Raw genomic sequence first — 25,618 nt, forward strand, 5'->3', positions numbered from 1 at the left:
TCAAACAGATGAAATACTTACGACCACGGCCAGTGGATGCATTTTTTTTTTTTAATTCAATGTCTGGCACTGCAGCACGTAGCAGCCCAGCAACACGTACAACAGTTACGGCAGCACAGTATCCCAGCATCTCACTCTCACACAGTGATCTACCACTACAGAAGCACCTATAACCCTTGTGTCGGCTATTTTGAATGGCATTCGACTTACATCCAATCTGACTTACGACCGGTTGGTCGGAACCGATCCCGGTCGTAAGTCGGATGTTACTTGTCCTACTTCACACAGGCGGGGGAGTACACTTGTACCTTCTATCTGAGCACCATTTGTGGGCATGTTTATGTGAATATTTTAGGAGGAAACGGAGATTGAAAACTGCTGGTAGCGGAGCCTAGGGTGTTTGTAGTTATGGAGTTGGGGAGTAACAGAAAGCACGAGAGCCAATTAGATGGTATCAGATTCAGACACACTGGCGAAGACTGTACAGACGAACAGAAAGTGATGTCAGCGGAACGCATTACTAGTCCCTTTCCCAGGCCACATGGTGCATAGATGGATGCCAATAAAGACTTTGGGGACCCAACAAATCTGAAACGATCCTCCCGTAAGGGCTTGGACATAGTAGCTGGCCATGAGCCGACGTCCTCCATAGGTAGTGCTGGAGTTATTGAAGAGCAGGACAGAAGACCTCTTCCTGAACTCTGCTTCCCCTCTGGCATGTTCACCAACAGCTGAGACCGGTTGGGGTTTTGTCCCACTGGCTGAGTCATTAGCTCCTCCTCAGCACGCTTCCAAAGCTGCTCTGCTCATCGCTGCCAAAGAACTCCTCCAATTCATCCAAAGCAAACATAGGAACCTGAATATATGTTCCCACAAACGCACCGTTGTGCCAGGTTGACACCTCGCATCATCACCTGTACAAACATCCTTAGAACGAGGTTTCACCATTTTATTGCAAAGGAAAAAAGCAACTTTTAAGTGCGTCAACAGATTTGCATGTATCATCCAAGACAGGAAATAAACACTTGCTGTTAGCAGAAAAAGGTACAGTACATTGTTCAAAGTTGGAGTGTGAACACTTTGATTCTAGACAGTTTTGTGCAAGCAGGAATTTGACAGTACACACATTTAACAAAACACTTTGATAAACAGCACTGGTGTCAGCCACAATATAAACAGTGAGACATTTTTAGCATACTAGGCTGCAAACTATAACTTGAATTTGTGTATAAAAAGGTATACAGTATTATAAACACGTTGAAACATTTTCCATGTTTAAAATAGAACAAACCTCTGAGATTCCCATTCAAAACTGTTTACTGTGACCTCAGTTTATATATATATATATATATGTGAGTTGCAAAATGCGCCGTCACTCTGTTATTTAAATAACGTAACTTTTTCCCCTTGAAACATCGATACCCAATCCGAATATCCAGACTAAATGTGGATATTTATAATCTGTTTCTTTAAACAGCATAGTATCATGTGTTCTGACATCAACACACATTATTGGTGAGCTAGTTCAAACTTGAACTGGTATTTAAAGCTCTTGTGGGCCACGCTTATTAGTCCACAGGTGCCTCTCTGACCTTCTCAAAATCATCACCTGCATGACTCTGCCAGGGTGTGAGGCCATCCTGGGCCACAGTGTGTCCCATCAGGACAAGCCTGGAAACACTACCAACAGGGTTCAGTTATGACCCAGAGTTACTCATGTCAAGGTAACATAAAAAAAAAAAAAAACCCTAAAAATGGAAAGCACTGCTTTGCAAGTCGAGCTCATAGCTCAACCAGTGTCTGTTGCGTTGTTTTCTGATCCGTCCCTCCACTGTTCCATCAGTGTTAAACACAAACTCAGGACACCCATACTCTATATGTAGTAACAGCAACACCACCGTCACATTTGTACGTGTAAAACATGTCCGTGCCAAGTGCAAATTTAGAAAAGGAAAAAAAAAATACACATTTCACTGCATACTGATTGGACAAAACGGAGTTGGTTTGACCTTTAAAAACCCAATAAATTAAGGCTACACTCACTGGAAAAGATGTCAGTTAAGACATTCACAACAAGTTCTTCTTCTTCACCGTCAAGGTAAACATCATCACTGAAGGTTAGAACCCGTATGTGAAATGACATGACAGGCAGCCAGGTTCATAAATGTACAGTTCAAAATTTGTAAAGAGTGTGAAAGTCATATCGTAATTACAAGGATATTTTCTTAATAACCAAGCGCAGCCCATTAGCTAACAGTCAAAAGCACATATGCAAATACATGATATTCACATCGGAAACTGTTATATAGAAAGTATACACAGTAATCAACATTACAACACAATTGAACAACGTAGAAAAATAAGTTACAAATCTGCATAAATATACACAAACAGGTGAAAAATGTCTTTTCTTTCCTGATGGCGGTTGTTTTCGATTACTTTGAAATTAGCACCAAAAAAACAGTCCTGACCCCCACTTCTTAAGGTCTTCGTTTCAAATACTTTAATTGAGTGGAAAAGACGAGAAATTGTCCAAGTGTGACTTGACGTAATTGCCGCTTTACTACGAGACTAAATCAGTGGAGGAAGATGAGTGTCCCATCCAGACAAGACAAAGCCCCCGTGAGCAAGGATCAAGTCCGCTCTTGACTTCTTACAGGCTGAACAAAAAGACAGTAGGGGGGGAGTAAGAGAGAGAGAGAGAGAGAGAGAGACGGGGGGGAAGTTGACTTGTGTTACTAAAGAGACGGTAGCTGGAGAAACAGTCTTCATCTTAGATCAACAGACAGCTGATTTGAATTGCTTGGTTCATGTAAGATTAGGGCGGCGTCATAGAGTAATGGACAACATTCATAAATAACCTTTGTTTAAATCAAACAGCATGTGGTTTCAATGCTGTCAAAAAATGAAGCCACTGAGTAGCCTGGAATGGGGACACTGTCAGCGAGTTATCCGTGTCGCTGATGTTCCGCCACTGTTTAATTCTATTGATGTGACCATGTGATCAATGCGGCGCTGTGCACTGTTGAGTCTGTGTTCTGGAACAGCAGCTCATGTGAACTAAGAAGCACGTGGCCTTTAAAGTCAGGTTAATGATCAGGACGCGACCAGTGATGCTGTTCTGTGTGTACAAACGCAACTTCAGGACGTGCGCTGACAATAAAGGAGGCAGCAACTGCCTCATTAAGGCTTCTTCTTCTCATGTTAAAGCCCAGTATTCCTTCACATCTTCAGGAAGGAAACACGTCTACTCGGGGGCAGTTCTTTACATATTGTCTTGTTTTCACAAGGTTGTTTGGTTATAAAGCGATCGCATTATAATTTTAATGCAGGTAGCTCAGGCTCACTTTGACAAAGCCTTACAGACGACACAGACAAACACGTATACTTCCGTCTGTCTGAAGATTGTATGCATATTTGGGCAATTTACTTCAGACATGAAAGAAAATTCTTCTGGAAAAAACACATATAACACTAAGACAGATAACGTCCTTTCCGGTAAAATGATTAAATTCTCACTTGTTTCCAAAGTGAAATGTTTTTATTCAAGCAGGACACAGCTGCATCTCAGAGTTGAATCTTTCAGCAATGAGAAATGATGTAACATCACATTATCACGACATGATAATATGATCAGTGATTACTTTCACGAGGTAAATAGCCATCACTTTCAGTTTGATATTTCAGATATAAAACTTTTTTTCAGGACAGACATTTGATGTCACAATTTTTGATAACACTATTTTGGGATATGGACTGCATTTCCTTGCACAATCACTATCACTATCACATATTTTTAGCTGAAAAATAAACATTCACAGTTGTGCTATCATTCTGAGAGGCAGAAAGTGAAAGCACTTTTCTAGAAAAAAAAAAGAAATTCTCACGAGTGCATGAATTATGATTTGGCATCTGGGGGTATGGCGCCCCCCCGAAGCAGCCGCTTAGTTCATCTAATATAGGGCTCAGCTCTGACTGCCCTAATGTGCCTCTAGTGTTTTTTCGGTGGGAAACCCGGGCCTGAAATAAATTCTACGGGAAACACTGAATTTCATACACAGTCCTGATAAAACGTTTTCTCACCTCTGCCTCAGACGCTTTTGAGGAAGTGCTCTGAAATAAAAGAGGAACAGTTGTGAGGCAAAAACACAGAGGGCTTTTTGAAACAGTAAAAATAATCATAAAAAGCAAATCAGCGAGTTTCCATTGTGTCACCTACAGGCTTTCACGCACTAAAACAACCTTGTAATGAATTGGCTGACAGTGAGCTCCACCTCTAAAACCAAAGTCGAGCAGCACCCCAGGCAGTTACTGAACCTTCGAGTCCAATTAAAATCAAGCAATCTGTATGCCGCTTAGCTCGGCTGGGTGCGGGACCTCACCTATAAGCCGGCTGCACCTTCTTTAAGGAACCAGCTACAGGAGTCTACTAAAGCCTCTATATAAATAAAGTTGTCCCTTTTCTCACTACAAACTCAGTTTTATTGACATACAAAAGCTGTGATAAAATAGGACTTGGCTTGAAGGTCCAATTGAAGGCAGAAAAGGAAGCTATTTCTCTGTCAGTTAGTGTAGAGCAGGTTTCATTTTTTTCTGTCTGGGGCTGGTGCCATCTGGTGGTTTAAGAGTTTCACACAGACACAGGGTGGGACCCTGCACACAGGTCACTTATAAAAGTTCTGAGGTTCACATGCATGCAGACTTGTGCATATATTTTAGACGTGTACATACGAGACGCACAATTCCCGGTTAAATTTCATCAACAAATCAAGAAGATTTCCAAAAACTTGACTCACAAATAAACGCCACCATTAAGTAGCAGTCAGTTGACTAGCAAGTGCTGACACTGTAACTGACAGTTCCGTGTTTACACAACATGTGTGGGGCGTCTCACGCTCACCTATAGATGTTTGGGTCTAGCAGCATGGCCGTGTCCTGAGGTAACTGGGATAAGTGCACCACTTTGGTCTTCAGCTGAGAGCGCTCCGTTTCGTTGACCCACACATCAGGCAGTCTGGAAGAGAGGAAGTGAGCCCGTTTGGTTTGAGATCCAGTAAGAAACGGGGAATGAAAAAGAGGGGACGGAGCATTGCCAAGCGTGCAAAGATGAACAATGAGCTTCATTGATTCAAATGCACATGTTAACACCTTGCTCTGAGTACATTTCCATAAGCAGCGTGGCCTTGACAGAAGAGACACACGAGAACGTGTGGGTCTATGCACATGTTCAATCATGAAGTAGACAAAGCAAACTGTCTGCCGATGTTGGAAATGACCATGTAGCATTGCATTATGAAAGAAATAAGGCTTTTATCCAGGTAGGGTTTCTTGGCATCTTAACTCAATTGATCTCATATATGCAAGTATGTCTAGCCCCTTGTGCACAGACGCATAGCTGGGAAGTGCTGTGTTTGGTTAGCACATGTCTGAGTGGGTTTTAAAGTTTCATTTCCATATGTGCTGGTTCGGTCATGTGTGGTCCACAATAATGGATTCCTGTGCATTGGCAAAATTTGAATTCCACAGGGTCGACCCATGGACAGTCTCAGGTTATGTTTAAGACTCTTGTAAGGATGGAATTATACATCACATATCACCGAAATCACATGCAGCCAAAGACAGCCTTCAGGAATATTTCAATTGGATTACATTTCATTCAAGACATGAGTCCCACTGTTATGTCTGAAATTTTTAAACCCTCATCTTTTGCTTCAAAGCAACAAAATTATTTAAGATGGCTGTATATTATATATATATATATATATATATATATATATATATATATATATATATATATATATATATATATATATATATATATATAATTTCATATGTTTTTTATAGCGCCTCAGAGCTGACATGGTAAAATAAAAATGAAAGTGCGCGCACGATTAAGTAAATGGTTCCCACAGAAACAGTAAAACGTGCATTCGCTTTGGTAACACGAGGGAACGAAATACTAAGCTGCATTGTAGGTCACCTGGAGAGTATGTTTACAACATCTGAGTTTAATGACCAATAAATATGAAAATAAACATAGCAAACGAAAGGTCAGAGTGGTACTATCAGTGCATATTATTGATTTAATATTGTTCTCTTGTTCTTTTCATTATCTGCTTTTGTTCTAAACAAAGAAGGAGACTACTTTTAGCAAAATGTGGATTTTGGATGCATGTGGACGATAACTATTAGCAGTGCCTGAGTTCATGTGATCATCATCTGAAAGCGGAAACGGTAAAGGCAGAGCAGTTTCATGTCCCTTACGGTCCAACGTATTTCAAGAGGAAGCCTTACTATGTCAAACCCCAGTTGACGGCATGTCGATAAAGCCATTTGAATTTATATATATATATATATATATATATATATATATATATAGAAGATGCACAGGTTTTCATTGGGAGTGACTAGGAAAGACATTGGACAAAAGAGCCACGGGAGACCAGATTCAGGTGGTTTGGACTGAGTGACGGAGACGGAGTTGAAAGACAACCATTGACTTATGGATGTAAAAAAGAAGCCATGAAGGGGACAGGTATGACTAGGGAGGGTGGACAACATAGGTGAAGGTGGAGGACGTAGCCTTTCTAAAGAAGAAGAAAAAGTTAAAATTGATCATAATACCATTTTGTGATATTGTACTTTTAGACATTCAACTGCCGGTAAAATATTAAATCTATCTTCTGCAGTCGCACTTGTTTCCACATAGCAAGGTTTCTGGGAAGAAATTGTGGGGAGGATTTGCACAATTTTCAGCCTGCGTCCCACCATTTGAAAACAGGACCTGGCCAAGCACGAGAATGAAAATACAACTCTCCAAATCTCCAAATCATAATAAACTTGAGGAAAAACATCCTCACCTGATCCTTGAACAGAGAAAAACAAGAGAAGTACATGCTCAGGTCGCACTTATCAAGAGGCTGCACCTTACTGTACCTGCATCACCATTCCCCAGTGAATGACGGGGAGTGTGAAAGTCGAGGTGCAATAGAGAGAAACAAAGAGCTTAACAAATTGACTGTGCCTCCCCCTGCCTCCTCCCCCACCTCCCCTCGCCATCACTCCCCTCGTCACTACGTGCGTCATCGCAGGAGCCCCCAGAGACACGCACACACACACAAAAGCCAGCGAGCAAGCATTCACCGAGCCAAATCACTTATTCACACGCCTTATCTGCACATTCAGAGCAATGTGTGCAGGTAACGCTCCACAGGCGCCTCATTCAGCACATGTGGATGCCGGTCAACATCAGGGCTTAAAAACACTAGGGCCGGAAAAGGCTGAGGGAAAGAAAATGGGATAGAGGAAGGCGCTAGTTAATGTGAAATCTGTATTCCCTTTAATGGAAGAGAGACATGAAGGAGAATCTTGAGAGGACGCAGTGACGAGACGAAAAACAGATGCTTTCAAGCTGTGGAATCAAAGTTTGGATTTCTCTTGAGTTATTGTCCTCTGTGACGCAAGGCATCATTATTTAATACACACTTTGAAACCAAATGTGAGTGGAGAATCTTTACACAAAGAGTCACGAAGCACGTCACAACACCCAGCACGGTGCCACCGCACTACAGCAGGACACTGTGCCATGAAGGATGCGCAGAGGCGCAAACTTCAGAAACAAGTGCACACACATGCACACAATACCACAAGATCTGAAAGCAAAAATTGATTTTCAAAGCCCTAGACTTTCACAGTGAGCTGAATGAAGACAAATAGACTCGGTGTATTAGAGTCGGTCTCATAGAAGAGGTAATTTAGTTCTCGTGCTTGAACCAGAATGCAAGTCTGCATGAATGGAAAGCTGAGTGTTCCAGTCAAGACAGATTCAGTCCAGAAATGTAGTAGTTCAGAGGAGAAACTAGTTAATGAATCCTTTAACAAAAAGCATAAGTAGGTGTATTGATAATAGGCCTGGAATCAACCACAAAATTAGACTCTTTCTATTCCATCGCTCTCGCCACAAGAAGCTTGGGAAACTGGACCCAAAACGTCAAAAGTAGAAGACCATTTCATCAAAGGAGGACACAGCAAGGGACACATACCTATTCCACCACATTTTAAGCAATGAAATTACATTTTTCTTGTGTTTTCGAAACAGCATATAAGACTCAAGACACAAGTACATACATACATACATTTCATTTCTTTCCCTTCATAATGAGACATAATAAAATCATCAACTGCAAGCCTAATTCACAACAAAAAAAATAATAATAATAATAAATTGGCTCTGTCAATTAAGGGGGCGCAATGGTCATGCATATAAGGCTGCAACTACAAAATCTCTTTTAAATATATGATTTTAAATACAGCCAGCGAAGATTTGGATGTAGAGGTTTTGGAGGACAAAACAAAAAAAAAAAAAAAAAAAGCAAAGTGAAATTCTACCCTTCTGTTTTCCTGAGAAACAAAATGTTTTGGTAAGAGCGGACAGAAAAATAAATGAGGAGAATTAGAGATGAGTTACTTTAAACAGCAATGAAGTTAACTACAAAGGCGAATCCTAAATATCCACTTGACTACCAAAGCAAGTCATGGCCAGAAGCACAGATGACCCTTTCTATTTTTACTTCAGGCCACAGCAAAACGTGTCAAATTCGGTTAGTAACTTTTAAAAAAATAGTTGCGAAGTGTCAGGTCTTCAACCAGCATGATTCCACTGTGCGGAGGAGAGAGTGCGGCTGATTCAGTTCCTTGCAAAGGTCAGTGGCAGCAAACCCTGCCAAGGAAAAATACTGAGACTTCATGACTCCTGAATCACTTTTCTACTCAATTTCAGACTGGTGAACTAATGGTCACAGTTCAGTTAAGGAGTTTCTTATGGCTTGGAAAGTGTTGCGCAGTGATCGTCGTGTCATCCCAAATCTCAAGGGGACAAATCCCAATTTTAATATAAATGGAGTTCATATTAAGACACACATAGATAACCCACCCTCAGATGGTAAGCAACTTTTTATTCACACGATTATCAACTCCTGCTTGGAGCGAAGTGTTTACTGTCACAGGAATTATGTTTATTTTCATATCTCTGAGGAAAGTTTACTAACAAGGCATAGACAGAACTTTCACCGAAATAGTGATCCTGGATATAAGACTTTTATGCGTCAATATATTTCATTTCTTCAGGTTAAAAAAAATGGCTTTCCTGAGCAGGGTGGCTAGGGCTTTGTCTTAAATACGAGGTAATGTTATTAAACATCCTTCTGACAATGACTGAAACCACGAGTTATTCAAGTAGTATGTCCTGCTGAGAGACACTATAAAAGCTCTTATAAAAGCTAGTAAGGCTGTTCCATTCTCAGACTCCTCAGTGACATTTGGACATGTGAAATTGAATGTACGTAAAACACTCAAAACATTTCTTAACCATTTATTTAAAAACATGCCGTTTTGGTTTTCAGACTCACCCTCCATCACCACCCACAGCGTTCACCCCGATCTGTGGTTCACCATTTGTCAGTTAGTGATTAATCCAAATGGAGTTAATGAGTGTCAGGCAGAAAGTGACTGGCGGGCTTGAGTATTAATAAACATGTCTTCCCACATTCACCGGGCTAATAATTGATCTGGTGGGCGAGCAGCGGGCATGTTCACTGAGTTCCGCACTACAGATTGACCTTGGTGTGGGGAGTCGCAATGAATCGCAATGTTACATGTCTCAACAGGGAAATAGTAACAGGCCCACCAGAAGCTAGCCAAAATGCCTTTAGAAATAAAAAGACTGTGCCAGGGCGTTTGACGCGTCTGACAAGGCTTATGCAAATATTTCACATCCTAGTCCCTCAATAGGACCCGCAATTGGCTGCCCCAGCGGATTATTTATGGCTCCTGACCAGTTATCCCTCGACTGACAATAGTGCGCTGACAACATGATTTGACAAGCGCGTTTTAAATGACTTTAAATGACTCCTCGAAGGCCTATGTAAACAAATCAAATACCATCTGAAAGAAGAGAAGCCAACATCTACGATATGCACATGCATATTGAAGGTTAAAAAACAATGCAAAGTGCACACGTTTCAGCAATGAGTTCACTGAGAAGGAACAAGACAAACAGGGATGAGTGCTGCAGCATGATTTATTAAGTGTTTATTAAGGAGGGAAAATAGTTGGGAAACTATTTTATTTAAGTCAGAAGGCTAGTTTGGGATTTTTTTTTACATAGTTTTCACTAAAGTCTTGCTAAAATAAGACCATCAGGCTGCTCAACTCAAACTACCCAGACCCAGCTAAAAAGCCAGGCAAAAAAACAATACAAGTCCAGGGTGAAGGTTCATGATCGTAAATATGTAGACTGATTGACAGTTCACATTTCTCATCTCACTTTGTTTAGTCACAACATGAAGTGTTCTTAGCATGTTACAATGTTGAAAATTCCAGTTATGTCATTAGACTTTCTTTCAGTAAAACTGTTGAACAGTGATTGTATTGTTTGAATAACTGACATCCAAATGTACAGCACGCATTCACGCCAGCATTACTGAAAAAGATGACAAGTTCAAAGTTCAATGCTAAAGGAAAAGTGGACAGTGCAAATAAGCTAGACAAAGATGAAAGGGCAGACGTTTGGAGTAGTACATCATATCACCTGAAAACCTCAATTAACAGACTGTTGACTTGTTGAAAAAAGAAAAATTGTGGCCCTTTAACATGTGTACTTGAGTGCTTGTCGACTATATTACGAGGTGCACATGAAGTGGTTAGCAAGTAGAAAATATGATGCACAGTGATGGGTTAGGTGAGGCATCATGAAACAGTATTGCAGGTTGATCAAATGGTGTCCTCATTTTCAGAGGCCACCAGATGGCGCACTTGGTTTGAAAATGATGTGAGGTTTCATTGTAATAGCTGTTTCGAAACCTCAGCAACCCATCACTAGTGATGCGTATTTGGTTTCAGTATTATGTCATATGACACCTGAAAGGCCTGGTATCCAAAAGGGAGACCTCGCCCTGGAAGAGCACGTTGGGAGCACCTCACCAGGGGGAAGCATCAGGTCTAGTCACCCCACATAGCACATATTCTAGGCATTTTCCTCGCTAGACCAGGGTTTCAGCTGGTACAGAATCTCACCAGGATTAAGGAAGTGACTGGAGCAATTTTATCAAAGTTTGAATAAATACGACCCAAACCACTTTGCATCAATCCCCAAAATACAACCAACAAATTGATAAACAGAAAATAAATTCTGTTTCTTGCACTGGCCTATGTGCTCATGAGAGTATCTTGCCCGTCCCTTCATTGGAACTGGGCACTAACCGCCTGCTGTCATTTACTTGACTTGTTTTTCCTCACATATTTACCCACTATGTTTTCTAGTCTAACCATAAATCTCCATCCATGTCTCACTGTTAGTTCATGAGGGAAGACTCTCCGGATTAATTCGAAACTTCATTTTTCTCCCCCTCATTACTTCTCTAGGCGCCAGATTAAACTCCCACACACGGGGCAGGAAGGATACAGCAGAGGTGGATCAGAGAAGGAGGAAAGAAAGAAGAGGAGGATGGATGACAGGAAGAGGCATTGAAGTGTTCAGAACAAACATTCTACTTTTTTTTTTATTATTTTGTTAAAGTGAACGTCAACACGTCAGGATTCAAGCTTGTTTAACCACTTTGTTCACCATATCCTTTTTATCTTTCACCACACAGCCCAATCTCATGTACATTAACAGTGTGATGGACTTTCTCCCTCGTTGGTCCACATTCTTCTTGTTATTAGCATGTGGGCTTTACTCCGCTCCCTGAACACCATCAAGTCTGTGCACTCAAGCTCTAAAAATCTTTTCAGCAGAACCGCACTGAAGCATTCCAGACGACTCTTTGAAAGAGCTGGTACCAATGTTCACCTCCACTGAGCCACCACTGGTGAGTCCAAAGTGTGAAAAATGAATTGTGACAGAGATGAATTCTAATGTTCAAAGCACATTCTGCCTATTCTTTTAAAATACGGGTTCAAACTGAGGTTACTCCAAAATAGGTGTTGAACTGCAAAGGTGATGAGTCGGAAAATGGCACGACACATTATTGACACGTTTAGAGCTGAATGAAAGTCTCATAAACAGAAAATGGAATTGAAATGAAGCGGACCATATATAGGTGCATTTCTAAAAGGTCATTCCTAATGCCTTTAACACTTTGGTTGTTATCATGAGTTAGTTAACACGGACTCCTCATATTAGAACAGAACTGAACGACAGACTGCACACTGGAATAGCTTCAATCAAATGGGAAGATCAGAGACTGATGTGGTGCTTTGCTACCATTAACTAGGGCATGTACACATCCCTGCCTCTGAAATAGGAAGTACTGGTGTGATGCAGCAACTTGAAAAGTGTGTACAGAAGGTTGATGTACAGGCAACTGTGTCTAATTAACACTCCTTCATAAAAAAATAGTATAAAATATTACTTTTATAAATTAGATTTTTATCTTCAAATTTTCTATGAAAACAAAAAATATATATAATACAAAATATGCTCATAAATGCAGTGCTTTCTGTCTCATAGTCCCGCTACAAGTGGCCAGTATGTAAATATTTCACGGACATAGTTAAGTCTCGAGAGATTCACAAGTGCAATGTCTCATGTCGAATTAGATGTTTTTCAGTTGTCCTTTTGACAGAATAGTTGTTGCACGCAGCAAGGTTTTTCAATTTTTTGGCTCCTTGAAGAGGTATATAAAAACATGTCTGAATTAAAATGATTTTTTGGTTCATTTTTTCACATGTACACAGAAGGTCTCATTATTTCGATAACAAATTAATTGTCAATCCATGTGATCTGTATCGGGGATCGGCAGCAAAAATCCTGACACACACACACACACACACACACACATATATATGTATATATGTTTGTGTGTTTTTTTTCTTTGTCACTCGACTTAAATTGAGTTTCGGGTCCCCAGCAAATGAAATTACCAAACAGATAAACAGCATAAGCAACAACCAAACCAATGTATGCATACACTACATATCCGTACATAGACCATACTTGGCTGCAGGAATACACAGCACTAGTATGAAAGTGCAAGGACAACAGCAGGTTCATGCTAATACAGTCACTGATTAATTTATCTAGGTGCATTTGCTGTGTCCTTGTGTGCAGGCATCTGAGGTGGAGCCTGCATGCGATGAGAGTACAGATTAATGTTTGGGAGAAGGGGCGACACGGGGCAGTGAACTGACTTTTTAATGTTTGTTGCACTTGTATCGACAATTTAGATTCTGCATTTCTTTCATTGGGTAACATGAAAACTCAACAAAAAGCAAAAAAGACAACCCCGGAGATGTTGGCCTGAACCACTAACCACAACAAACCGTACTGTCCAGAGTACATCATGGTTACTCAATATTGAATTGAGTATTGTAATTAATTCATGAAATAAATTTTAACTAAATCAGAATATTGGGAATTGATAGCGCATGCGACACCTGATACGATGCCATATTTTGAATAAATTTCACTTCACACATGCCCAACATGTTCTATAACACCAGCACGTGAACATAGGAATAAAAAATGAAATCGAGAGTTACTGTATTTAGAGGAATTTGATTCATTTATATAGCGTCTGTATTTATTTTCGTGTATCGAAAGAGTTAACAGGACCCCACAAGGTTGCCTCTCACAGAATGAAAAAAAAAAGTCATAGATCAAGACAATTTTCCTTATTCGTTGATGCAATTATTATAAAGATGACGAGAAAAGAAAAGGATTCACTCACATGTCCTCAGGTGTCCAATGTAGAAGGACTTTCACTTTCCCTGTACCCTCTTTCCTCCGTGCCAGAACCTACACAGATAGACAGCAGGTTCAAAAACCAAAAAGTGCTTGTTTACTATACCCTAGTTTGATGCATGTATCAATGTACATTAATGTTCACTGGATAACAGGAAATATGAAATCTTAATTCTGCATGTAGTAGTGGCAGAAATGCTGCAATGGTGAGTGCAAATAAGCACAAAAAAACATTTGCAGACATCCAGGTTCAAGACCAATCCAACAATTCATAAAGCGAAAGTCTGAAAACACGGTCCGACATTTGCCTCAGGATAAACGCCTGCCCTTTCCAAGTGATTTTTTAAAACTTCACACTTAGAACTACTTCAGAAAAGAATGGAATAAGAGCCAGTAGTTCCGACCAAATCAAAGACCTTTGCACTATTTCAAGAGCACCGCATTTGCATAAAGTTGTTTTACAGTTCTTGCAACATGCGTGGAGGCCTCTGAGAAGAAGCTTCAAAAGCTGAACCCGAGTCTCGGAGATAATGAGGCTTCATGATTCAAACAACTCAAGTGATAAAGTAGGAGATCATTACCGTAATAAGCAGCGTAGCCTTCTTAATAATGCATGAAAGAGCAAAGTTAGACTTCTGTTTTCCGGCGAATCAAACGTACATGGAAGTGTAAGTCAAGCAAACATGTTTTTGGCAACACATTGAGAATTGCTCACAAACGTTGACAATGTTTTGGTGTGGAAGATGTGCTCTTCCTCCGTGCGCAGTCTCCACAATATAAACACAAATTACTGGAGAGTATCATCCTGAGACAGTATAACACGTCAGTGGACACATACACATGCTCTTTATTTGAATTGTATTTTTGTTAACTGTCATAACTTTCTGCTGTGAAAAATGCAGACTAGATTAGCCACAACACACAGAATCAAACATCCAAGTCTCTTTTGTTATGTGAAGTACAGTCGAGACAAAAACAGATTTCCTGGACGAGTTGGCTCCTGCTCTGCGTGACCAATCTATCATGCTGTGTTGGTTTATAGTAAAACTAGTCTGGAATTCACACAAATATTGTCTGCGGGGAAAGAGAGAGCTAGACAAATAACCAAGGGAGTCAAAAATAGCCACAGATATAACCTCTTGCGTCAATTGGCTCCGTTATGCTCAGAATGTCTATTTTTAGGATGTTGAATGAGCTCACATGAGAAGAACTTCTTACGCACATGAATATCTGAGATTATTTTTATGACTCCAGGGACCAGCTCAGGCATTGATGGAAAGTGGTTCGAGGACAAGAGGGAGGAGGCTCCGGTGTGACAAGAGACAGTCCTCTGCGTTTAACACTTTATGACCCCCCTCACCTTCCAGATTAGGGAACATGTCATCGATTCTAATACACGGAAAGACTTTTAATTGTCCTGTTAAATCCCCAAAACATGGAAATATAATCTCACACACCTCCTCATTTTATCATGCTAAACCTAAAAATCACTTGATGCCAATTGTTTAATTGACTTCCTTGTTCCAGTGTAACAACAGTAGAAGGTCTTCCCAGAACACAACCAAGCATCTTGAGAATTAAAACTCACCTTTATTATCTGGGATCATTTCACATTGTTCCATATTTCGTCCCACTTAGGAGGAATGATAATAATAGTTAATCTGGGGCTCCCTGCAACGCTGAACAGGACTAAGCAGTGGTTAACTGAAGATGCATGTACTGTATGTACAAGAATAATAATAGTCATTATCATCATAAAAACGTGACACAGCAGTGCAAAAGTGCAACGTAACAAACCAATTGTAGATACTATACTAATAATTCAAGTGCAAATGTGTAATTTGACACATCACTTGCTGTATGTCTTGTGCCACGCCACGCTGGTGGCGTCACCATCATTCGGTTGGGCTCAGACAATTAAGCAGCAGAATATCTAGAGGGAAGACTCTTGCGTGCCCTCTACTGAAAACCATATCCCTCTGGTGGATTTCGATCTCATTGATGTTGACCTACTGGTAGTTTCATTGACTGCAAAAAGTGGTGGATCAGGTGATCACCATCATCATCACCACCACCCACATGACATGAAGAAACCATGCTTTTCATTGGTAATGGCTTGGCCAATAGGAGTCCAGCAAATAAAATCAGTACTACCAGCAGTTGTTCATTTCAAACAGACCGAGAAATACAGTGGAGGAGGAGGGGGGTAACTTAATTGAGGTGCCTAATGCATGTCAAAGGGTCAAGCAGTTGATGACGCAGATAGGTGCAATAACAAAACTATCCCACAATAACAGCACTGAGTTGCTCTGGAGTGTCAGAGACCCGACTGGCGAAACACACCAGAACCCCTGCAGCTGCACTCAATGCAGGATGGGGAGGGAAGTTCCTCTCAGCTCTGACGCAGCACCCCAGTTCTTCTCAACCACAATCCTCCACAGTGATGAGAAAGAGGACCAAAGCAGCAGATCTCCCTCTGACTCTGACCCTCACTTAACCTCTTTTCCCTGTGCTATCTCTCATAGCTTTCTGAATGTTTGCCTGCATTTTCTAACCTCCTGAACTTGTCTGGCTGCTCCAAATATAAAGTTACCTCCCATAACCTCTTCCCAAGCTTTGAATTTGCAGCTCTCTCATCTGGAATTTCAAGACTTTTTCACACACTGCGTTTGGTCATATCTTTTTAATGCCTGATCCCACAGGCAAAACACTGAGATAGAATTAATGAAAATGTTGGACTCTGTTTTAAGTTTTAATGTTAAGCGACGTGAAACACAGATTTAATGTTTTAAGAAACAGCGGAAAAATATTTCAGCTGTGATGCAAAGAGGAAAATCTAAATATTCATAAATTGCAGCAGGAGATATGCTCAGAACCAAAAACAACCAAATAATAAGTGACTACTTGCCGACTGGCTGCATACTTTGGTGAAGATACAGCCATATGTTACACTCACCATTTGTGGTACATTCTGTCATGTAGGAAATAAAATGTGTTTTTGTTGCCATTTTAAAAGGGAATTGTCTTAAAGTGTAGAGACACCGCAATGAATGCGTGAATAAAAGAACCACCTCCTTCCATCAGCAAATCATCATTTCATTTTGAGGTGATGAACGAATGAATGAATCCATTAAAGAAAAAAAATGAATGAAACGTAAAAGGAGACACAGTGCCCTCTAGCGGCAATCCACGGAAACGCCACACAAATGCCTAAATTAGAACAGCTGCTTAACTCGGTTATGTAAAATTCGGGTAGTATGCGGAGTTGAAAAGTGTCCTATTTCACGGGGGAAAAAACAAAGGCTACGTTCAGCATCAAGGTGCTTAGTCACTGAAGGGCTCATCAATTATCGATCAAGCAGTGAGGCTCGAGGCTGCAAATGCAACACAAGTGAGAGGAAAAAAGAATCCAATTGTGTCTTCAGCGACGCATGATTGAGAAAATAAAAACAAGGCCAAGCCTCGAAGCGATTCACTAGGTTCAACTCAAGTGCACTGAGAGGAAAAAAAAAGTAGATCCAAGGCAGACTACGTCATACTGCCCCCTGCTGTCGATAAATAAAATGACGTCTGAAAAAAGCACAGATTTATTTGCTGTTAAATCACTCTGGTCTTCTGTGCGTTTCTGCTATCTACTTCAGTAATTTCATATAATTTCTTGCTAGACACATATAGGCATTCAGTGTTGGGAGAAAAGGAGGACAAATTATTCCTTAAACATGCATGAATTGTCTCCCCGAGTAGAAACAGATAAGATCAGTAGAGAACTGGGCGCACGGTGGGTCTACAAGTGCAAAGACTCACCGTGCTGTGAAAGACCACGCTGTGCCCGTTGCCCACTCCCTCAATGTGAGTGGCCAGGTTCAGGCAGATTGCCCGGTGCCGGATAGCGTCCATAGTTTGGGCATCAAAGAAGTCGTGGGGCCTCGCTGGAAGGAAAATGTAAGATCAAAAGGAGGAAGGTATAGTAACCAAAATAGAATCTATTATACCAAGCAGGAGTTTTCATTAATAAGTTGAGAAATGCAGCACCGCGAAAAAAAGAAGCTTAATCTTTGAGCATTTTGGCTGCCGTCTAACACGTTCATGGTATTCAGACTGAAACATCTTAAGTTGAATTTTCACATGAAAACATTTATCATCAGAATTCAAGTTAAGAACTATGGACAGGAATGAACACGTACTGCTGATGAAAAGATACAACAAAATATTCATTTAATCTAAAGCAAAAAAGGGATGCTGTGTCAGCACTGCTTAACAGTATCTCTCCACCAGGTCCACTCAGCAAAGCTTGCAACAGCGAAGTAAAGCCCAAGCATCCTTCCTCAACGAGTGTTCTTGCCTACTGGTCCAGGCAGTACAGAAAATAAAGCCTGGTTTATACAGGCAGCAGCATAGAGTATGGTTGCCTCAAAGATGAAGCCATGTGAAAGGACCAAACACGAGAGTCAACATGTGAATGGCTGCTTTCTGCGGCTGTGCTTTGCCTCCATGCCAACTCTATACTCTTACTTCCACAATGTTTAATTTTTATTTACATTGCTAGTAATTTCATTTGCACATGAAAAGGGAAACTTCAGGACCAACAAAATGTCCCTGGATTTGATAAAATCGAAACGAATTACCGTAGTTTCCGGACTATAAGCCGCTACTTTTTTCTCGCGGTCTGAACCCTGCAGCTTATAAAACGATGCAGCTAATACATTGATTTTTACAGGGATATTCCAATCAATCGGCCACCGATTATGAAAGGCTGAACTCGTTGTGATCTGTGAATGGCGACCACTGCCTGTCATTGCCGGTCACAAAATCCGATCACATGTGACAGCAGCCGTTCTGATGAGGCACCGGCCGCGGTTTGTGATGTGTCCGCTCCTCCCTCCCGACTCGCCACTCGCTTGGCAACGGCGTGTCTAATGCGGACGCTTTTTTCAGTCTGTCATGTCAAGTTTGCATCCTGCAGCACATGCACGTTAAAGGGCGTCAACGCCACGAATACGATATTTAAAACACCAGCACTTGACGGAGCACAGAGAGTTTTCTGGTGCTCATCAAAGTGAAACTGCAGGAACCAGCGGTCACTCGCGACACTCGCCGGTCTGAGCGTGACGTTCAGAACGCGAAGCATATTGCCCGAGAAATAATCATTAATTTCACCGCGCCAGATGAGCAGCCTTTCTCAGGTGTCGTTTTAAGACGGAATCAACCGCGGCCAAATCCGCTGCAGTCTTCTGTGTGTCAGATGCAGCGTTCGCGGTCCACCACCTGAATCTGAAACGTTTGCAACCGTCCAGAGTGAGAACTTTCATGAAAGAGGTTGAAGACAGCTGCTTCAGCTGAGTGCTCTCCCTGTCTCTCAGAGCATCCCGAGTTTTAAGAGTCTAATGAGCATGCTCTTTGCTGGCAAAAATATTGAGCTTCGTCAGATCAAACGGATGACATCACGGGCGTTTTATTTACCTTTAAAGCGCTCAAATTGCGCTGTTTTCGCCCGCGTGTCCGCAGCTCTGCTAACAGAGACGATCTACTGGAGGGTGAAAACAGCGCTTTCTTAACACTTTAAATGTAAATAAGATGTGAGGAATTCATGACTGGAGTTCAGAACACTGGCAAGATTGTTTCATGAGTCAGTCTCGACATGGACCCCGTTTTCAAAACTAGTACTAGAGGATCGCTAGAAGTGTTCCTCATGCATTTTCTGTGGCACAGACAGCAACGGTGCACCCGCGGCTTATAGACTGGTGCGGCTTATGTATGAAAAAAATAATTTTCCTTCTTAGATTTGGTGGGTGAGGCTAATATTCCGGTGCGCTCTGTAGTCCGGAAAATACGGTAGTCTCAGCCTAGTGATGGGCTGATGAGGTTTCATGAAATAGCGGCTTGTTTTTCAGAGGCCACAAGGTGGCACTGTCTGCCGTAAAATGTTTGGTCTTGAACAACAAATTCAATTAATCCTCAAATTACTTCCAAACCAAAACGTCTTCTAGTGGCCTCTGATTTGTTAGGACACGATAAACCCTGCAATACTGTTTCATCATACCTACTCTACCCATCACTATCTCAGCCCTGATCTACATGGGTGTAAATCTCAGCAATGTGGACTAACTGCCAGATAGACACAGTAACTCGCCTTGGAAAAAGGGACAAAAGAACGCAAGGTGATTCCTGTATGAATATGTAGTAGATAAGGGGCTAAAGATTAAATCAAAATCTAGGCGCGAAAAAAGTCAGTTACATTTTGGACAGGGATTACTGTTGAAATGTGTAAGAATGATTTGAGTAGAACTTTGAGTGTGCACTACTGTAAGGACCGTCTCAGTCCTGTATATTCTACTATTACCATAGAGAAAAATGTGAGAAAGACCCAGGCAACCAAACAGTTCAAAAGACTTGTTCCAGCAGTACTCAATCACGTACTTTAAAACTTGATCAATTGAAATTTCATGCCACAATGTTGACCACCAACCTAGTACTGAGCGAACAAAACCGGATCAGAGGGGAGTTATTCAGTGTGTCTGTTAGGTACGTACGTAGGGAGCACCTGCGTTTGTTTTTGAGTTTCTTCCTCTTGTTGAGGCCAGCTTTCGATGGCGACTCCTCTTTGAGTTTGGCCTGACTCGACAGTTTGGACGAGCTCTGCTGGCTGAAGTGGCTGGGAACATGGCGAGCCAGTCCTCCCTGAGATGCAAAGCTAGCAGTGCATCCACCAACCACACACTGCAGCAGAGGAGAGGACAGGTGCTCATGATCATGACGTTGAGGTAAAATATGAATAAAACATATCAGCATTTCAGAATCAAAACAAAATCTGATCAGAATAAATGAATTTGGGTTAAAAATGAGGTTAAAAACCCCAGTGTCTACCTTGAAGGGCTTGTCTCCACTGTGAGTTAGCATGTGTCTCTGCAGCCAACTCTGACTGGTGGACGGAGTGTTATACACTTTGCAGCCTTTCCACAGACACACAAACACCTGTCAGAGACAGACAGAAATTAAGAATAAATACATGTTTATTTATTAGAAGAAAATTAGAAGTTATTCCTGAATCGCAAATATTGCTCCATGAATCTGGGTTTTGCATTTGTGAATCACTTAACTGGTAAATATTGTAAAACGTAAGAGTTGTTTGTAAAAGCAAAGGAGAACACAGGAGAAAGTTTATTTCAACGTGTGTCACACAAGCGTGGCCCGTGTCTCAGTAAATCTCACATGGACTATCGCAGCCTGTCACTTAGACCAGATAAAACAGCAAAGCTTTTCCCCCATAATTATCGTCTCTGTCTTTGTCTCTGTAAAAGGGCTGACTTTACACAGCAACACAGGAAGGGCAGCGACCACAATGAGTTCAAAAGGTGTGAATCGAAAACGAAACCATTCTACTCACTCTGTGCCTCGGGAAACAAACTGACAACATAGTTGCAGCACAGAAGATTACAGTAGTAGAACACCTTCGTTCTTGTAGTAAATTGACCAGATCTGCATACATTTAAATGAAAATCTCGCGGCACTCTGCAACTGTGCACTATAATTAAGCTTTGAATCTGATATTTGGCAACTTATGAGACAGGAAGTGCTTATGACTACACTAAAGGACACATCAGACCTGGGAAAAGTGCAGCTCGGGCCCCTGCATATACTTATCTGGTCCTCATGAGGTCAGTAAGGGGCTATAAAATTGCTCATGAAATTGTGTTACGGACAGAGAACTCACAACTTCATTCATGACTGTCAACTTTATTCCGTGTTTTACCAATGTACTGTTAGTTTTTATTGCCTTACCCAAAAAAAGTCATTTACACTTTCTTCACCAATGTTTACCTATTTAGAAATGTAATTTCCCACTCAAATTCCAGTTTCAGCAACAACCTTTCTTTGGTTTACTCCTGAAGAAAAATATTTTTTCATGCAGAAAAACATTTTGAGGGTATTCACAGTAAACTCATAAAAGTAGCCTGTGTACTGACCCCTCCTCTCTGTCCATCCACATGAATGCCTCTAATGTGCTCAGCCAGATCAGGACTAGAGTTGAAGTACTGCGGACACAGATCCCAACAGCAAGCATAGGCCACCGTCTTCACACCAGAGGAAGCGCCACTGCTGTGTCCGTTCATCATGGCAGGTGTGGAGCGTCCACTGGACACAGTGCTCTCCATCTCCATCAAGGTACTGCTAATACTGAGAGGCGGGTGAAATGGGTTGGTGAAAAACAGTTAGGAGACACAAGCAATCCCATTGAGATGTGCACAGCTGCACAACAGCTGCAGGCAGTGTCAGAAAAAGTCAGCAGTGAAACTGATTTTTCATGGTTGTCAGTTGCTCAGCAGTTATTAGTCAGATGGCACGAGCGCACGCATTTATGACTCACCTGCAAATACCTTAAACTATTTTCTCATGGTCCGTGTCACCAACAGAAAATGCAGGGGTCACCCGAAATGTATTTCTTAAAAGTTGTATCTTTAAATGTTGAGCAAAAGAAAATAATAATAAATGCTATAGCAGATATCATTTGAATGTAATCTATTAAATGGTGTGGCGTTAGAATATTGGGTGCGAAAGTATAACTGAATGAAGAGAGTATAAAAACATTGCAATGAATGCTAAAACTTGTTAATGTTAAAATACTTTTGTGAAGTGAATTGTCTTTTGAGGAACTACATGACGGTGGACACCTGTACTTGGCGGAGGGATATTACCGCTGAGGTTTAAATGTAGATGATGTGATTTGTTCGCCAGGTAAAATGCCACTGTCACAAGACGGAAGTCCGTAATTCCAGGTGTGATTGTCGTAAACAACAAGAATGTCCGCACCTGTCTTCAGAATCCATGCGGCTCAGAGGCTCTCCGTCCGAGGATGACATCTCCACGCTCGGACGCCTCTTGTCGCCCAGCTCCGCGCTGCCGCTGCTGGGTTTGTCAGCCTCATCACTGCCCGCCTTGCTCTTCTCACACTCGACCACCAAGCACCGGTTCTCTTCAGCGGGCTCCGCTTTCGCTTCTTTGGTTGCACTTTCACTCTCTTCCGAAGGAATGTTGACCTCTGGCTCTTTGGAGGCGGCCACCTCCAGGTTGGCCGCTGGAGCAGCATCTTCTGCCGCCTCGTCCGCGGCCTCCTCTGCAGCAGCTACGGGCTTCTCTTCCCCGGCCTCTGCCAGCGAGTCAACCATGTTTGGCTCACGACTGTTGCTCTCCTGTTTGTCTGTGGGGCTGTCCTGCACTACCTCCGTCTCCTGACAGGGCGGCAACTCGCCACCGGGGCCCAGAGACTCCGTCTCTCCTGTAGCGACAGCTGCCATGATGAGGCGGGACCACCGAGCGATACTTCCCGTGCTTGAGAACAGTGGCAGCCGAGAGCTCCGCTCGGCGCGAGGAGGCGGGACATCACAGTCAGAGCCCTTTTGATTGGATTGTGCCACAGGCACACGAGTGTTCTATTGGTTCCCCTTTGTTTCCGTCAACAAGCCGCTGACGGAAGTAAGCGTTGTCAAAATAAAAGTTTTTTCAATTACTGCTCCTCGACACTTTCTACATTTGCTAATAAATTTACAGCTAAATACAAGTTGATAGGAAAACAACAGCTCTTTATCAGCGCCAGATTTTCACACCAATTTTTTAACTAAAGAGCAATCTGCAAAAAAAAAAAAATAGTTTCAATGAAATCCAACAACTCACCACACACGTTTTCAGGAAAACATTTATTTATACAAAACTGATGGGATATGATTATTTGAAAATCAAATCCAGCATGTAACCACACGTTGGGTACAGCCTCCCATTCTTCTGCGGCATGTACATTATATACACCGTATAACTTTACACTGTACAAAGAAAATCCTCAAACTCTTATTGCTTTTTACAATCCACCCGTCGATTAGATGTCAACATTTGACAACATAGAACCTAAAGATAGATTCTTCTTTCTCAGTTTAAATATACTGTACCTCTCTGCCACTTAAAAAAGTAACTGGAAACTCTCACCAGAACAGAAGAGTCATTAACAATATGACTAGAGAAGACTTCACTTTGAATAATTACAACCCAGAACTGTAAAAATACACACAAATAATGAAGTCTGATGCACTCAGATAGTTCCAACTCTCAATATAGCAGATGAATATATCTTCAACAGATTTCCTGTTGACTGACGGACATGTTATCTTAGCCTCATTGAAAAATGAAATGGGAAACACTGTAGATGAGAAGCATATCGCAGTCAAAACCATTTTACAGCAGTCGTGTAATCAAACAGGAAACCTTGTAAAACCAGATAAATAAATAAAAAACTGATGTAAAAACCCATTAAATGAACTGAAATGATGACAAGCGTATGCGCTCTCACCTGAATGAGTAAAGCGCTGTGATCTACTACCGGCCACTAACAAAGATATCAAAGGGAAGAAGGTGCATTATGGGGTAAATGAGATATCACAGTGAGGGGAGGAGGGAGGCCGAAGTTCAGCATTCCAGAGGATTGAGCAGACAAGTGAATTCCCTCCAGACCACGGCCCCGGAGCTGGTGTGCTTGATGCCTTTCCTTCATGTGTAGGTCTTGACAGAGGCCAGAGCTTGTGCTGTAGCAAGAAAACAATTATTAGAATGAGGTCAAAGGTCAGTGTCAATGACAATATTATCAAGAGAGAACTTCGAGTTCAAAGTCTCTTTTATAGTAAGAACCCCCCACAGACCCCTTCAGCCAAATGACCTTCCAATACGCAGTCGACAATTCAACTAAGTCACAGTATTATGTTTCACCAGCAGGTGGCGGTAACGGTCCGCGTCAAACCCAAGTACCTAACGTGCTCGATGAGTCATGGTGCATGACCAATTTCATTTGAGTATATTCTCTAAAATGCTGGAAGTTGTGCAAGTATATGTTGAAGTGTTACATCTGCAAGGTCGGATAGAAAACCTCTCCATCTATAAAAACCACAATGTTCCAAAAATCGTTTTTTTTTTTTTGGCACATATGAATGACTTTTATGCGTTTTTAACACGAGGCCAAAAACTGTAAGTCTCTAGGGAAAAGCTAGGCAGAACAATAGTAATAAAATCAGCATTATGTAATCGAATAAGCTCCATGCACAATTGGAAATAAATCTAATAACGGTGGACAAGGATCAAACTCTTATTCTTTCCTTTCATGTAGCATCCCTAAAATATTCACACAAGAAGAGTTATTTCTCTCCAACTTGCAGCAACATGCCTGGGGGTCCGTCTCTAGCAGAGACAACAGCATCCGTGCTTCAATATTGTCAGACACCATCACCTGTTTCATTTTTTTGTGTCTACTCTGCAGCTTTCCGAGCACAGAATTGTTTTCTAATGAACTATAGACACCATGAACTTACAAAACACCTCATGTTGAGAGCAAGCTGTCAAGATTCTGCTTCTACCACATATCATCATGTGTTAGTTGATACAGACGATTAGGAAAACAACATTATAATAAAGGACAGATCAAGATGAAGACGCTTACTGGTGTTATTACACACACATGAAGTGAGACCCGTCAGTGAGCTGGGCGGGCGTGTTATGTGACTGTGGAGGGGGTGGGGAGGACGGCGACAGGCTGCTCACTGCAACATAACAGAGCACAAATGGTGAATTAAACAAGAAATGATGGAACGTTAAACGTGAGAGGTGTATTAGACATAGATTTATCACAGTGGTTAATGATACTACAGGTGACTACGAAGATGCACAACACACATAATAACCAAACCCCTGTAACTATGGTTCCAAAGTAACTCATAACCAGGTTCAAACCAAAGACAGGCAACACAAAATATTATGAGTGATGGAGACAGGTGGAGAGGGATAACACACCGTGGTGACCTCTAGATGAGGCAGGCAAAAATGAGATTATGCAGTCTGTCAAGA

The 25,618-nt window shown here is 41.5% G+C and overlaps 2 protein-coding genes across 10 annotated transcripts in view; both read right to left on the bottom strand.

Annotated features, from left to right (window-relative positions):
- Positions 1-782: 782 nt before the first annotated feature.
- On the bottom strand, positions 783-23,086 carry LOC128771076 (zinc finger protein aebp2-like). Of its 2 annotated transcripts, XM_053886205.1 has the most exons (9): positions 22,550-23,086; positions 21,706-21,916; positions 20,606-20,713; positions 20,272-20,458; positions 17,546-17,670; positions 13,728-13,795; positions 4,901-5,014; positions 4,084-4,113; positions 783-2,660 (listed from the first exon to the last, which is right to left on the bottom strand). In XM_053886205.1, exons 1-9 carry the CDS (start codon positions 23,032-23,034, stop codon positions 2,654-2,656), a joined length of 1,335 nt encoding a protein of 444 aa, XP_053742180.1. In that variant the 5' UTR covers positions 23,035-23,086; the 3' UTR covers positions 783-2,653. The 2 variants fall into 2 exon arrangements, with proteins under 2 accessions (XP_053742180.1, XP_053742181.1); XM_053886206.1 differs by lacking the exons at positions 783-2,660; positions 4,084-4,113; positions 4,901-5,014 and adding an exon at positions 8,202-11,864.
- Positions 23,087-23,420: 334 nt separating this feature from the next.
- Positions 23,421-25,618, bottom strand: part of LOC128770374 (pleckstrin homology domain-containing family A member 5-like) — a 69,489-nt gene continuing 67,291 nt past the window's right edge. For 2 of the 8 annotated variants that reach the window (XM_053884744.1, XM_053884743.1), the window contains exons 27-28: positions 25,215-25,314; positions 23,423-24,309 (exon numbers count right to left, since the gene is read on the bottom strand). In XM_053884744.1, the coding sequence (XP_053740719.1) occupies positions 25,223-25,314 (92 nt within the window). In that variant the 3' untranslated portion in view covers positions 23,423-24,309; positions 25,215-25,222. Of the gene's footprint in view, positions 24,310-25,214; positions 25,315-25,618 lie in introns of all 8 variants that reach the window. The other 6 variants (XM_053884746.1, XM_053884750.1, XM_053884751.1 and 3 more) reach the window with 5 other exon arrangements.

This window comes from Synchiropus splendidus, chromosome 14 (assembly GCF_027744825.2).
Source record: "Synchiropus splendidus isolate RoL2022-P1 chromosome 14, RoL_Sspl_1.0, whole genome shotgun sequence".
In the NCBI taxonomy this organism is placed as follows: domain Eukaryota; kingdom Metazoa; phylum Chordata; class Actinopteri; order Syngnathiformes; family Callionymidae; genus Synchiropus; species Synchiropus splendidus.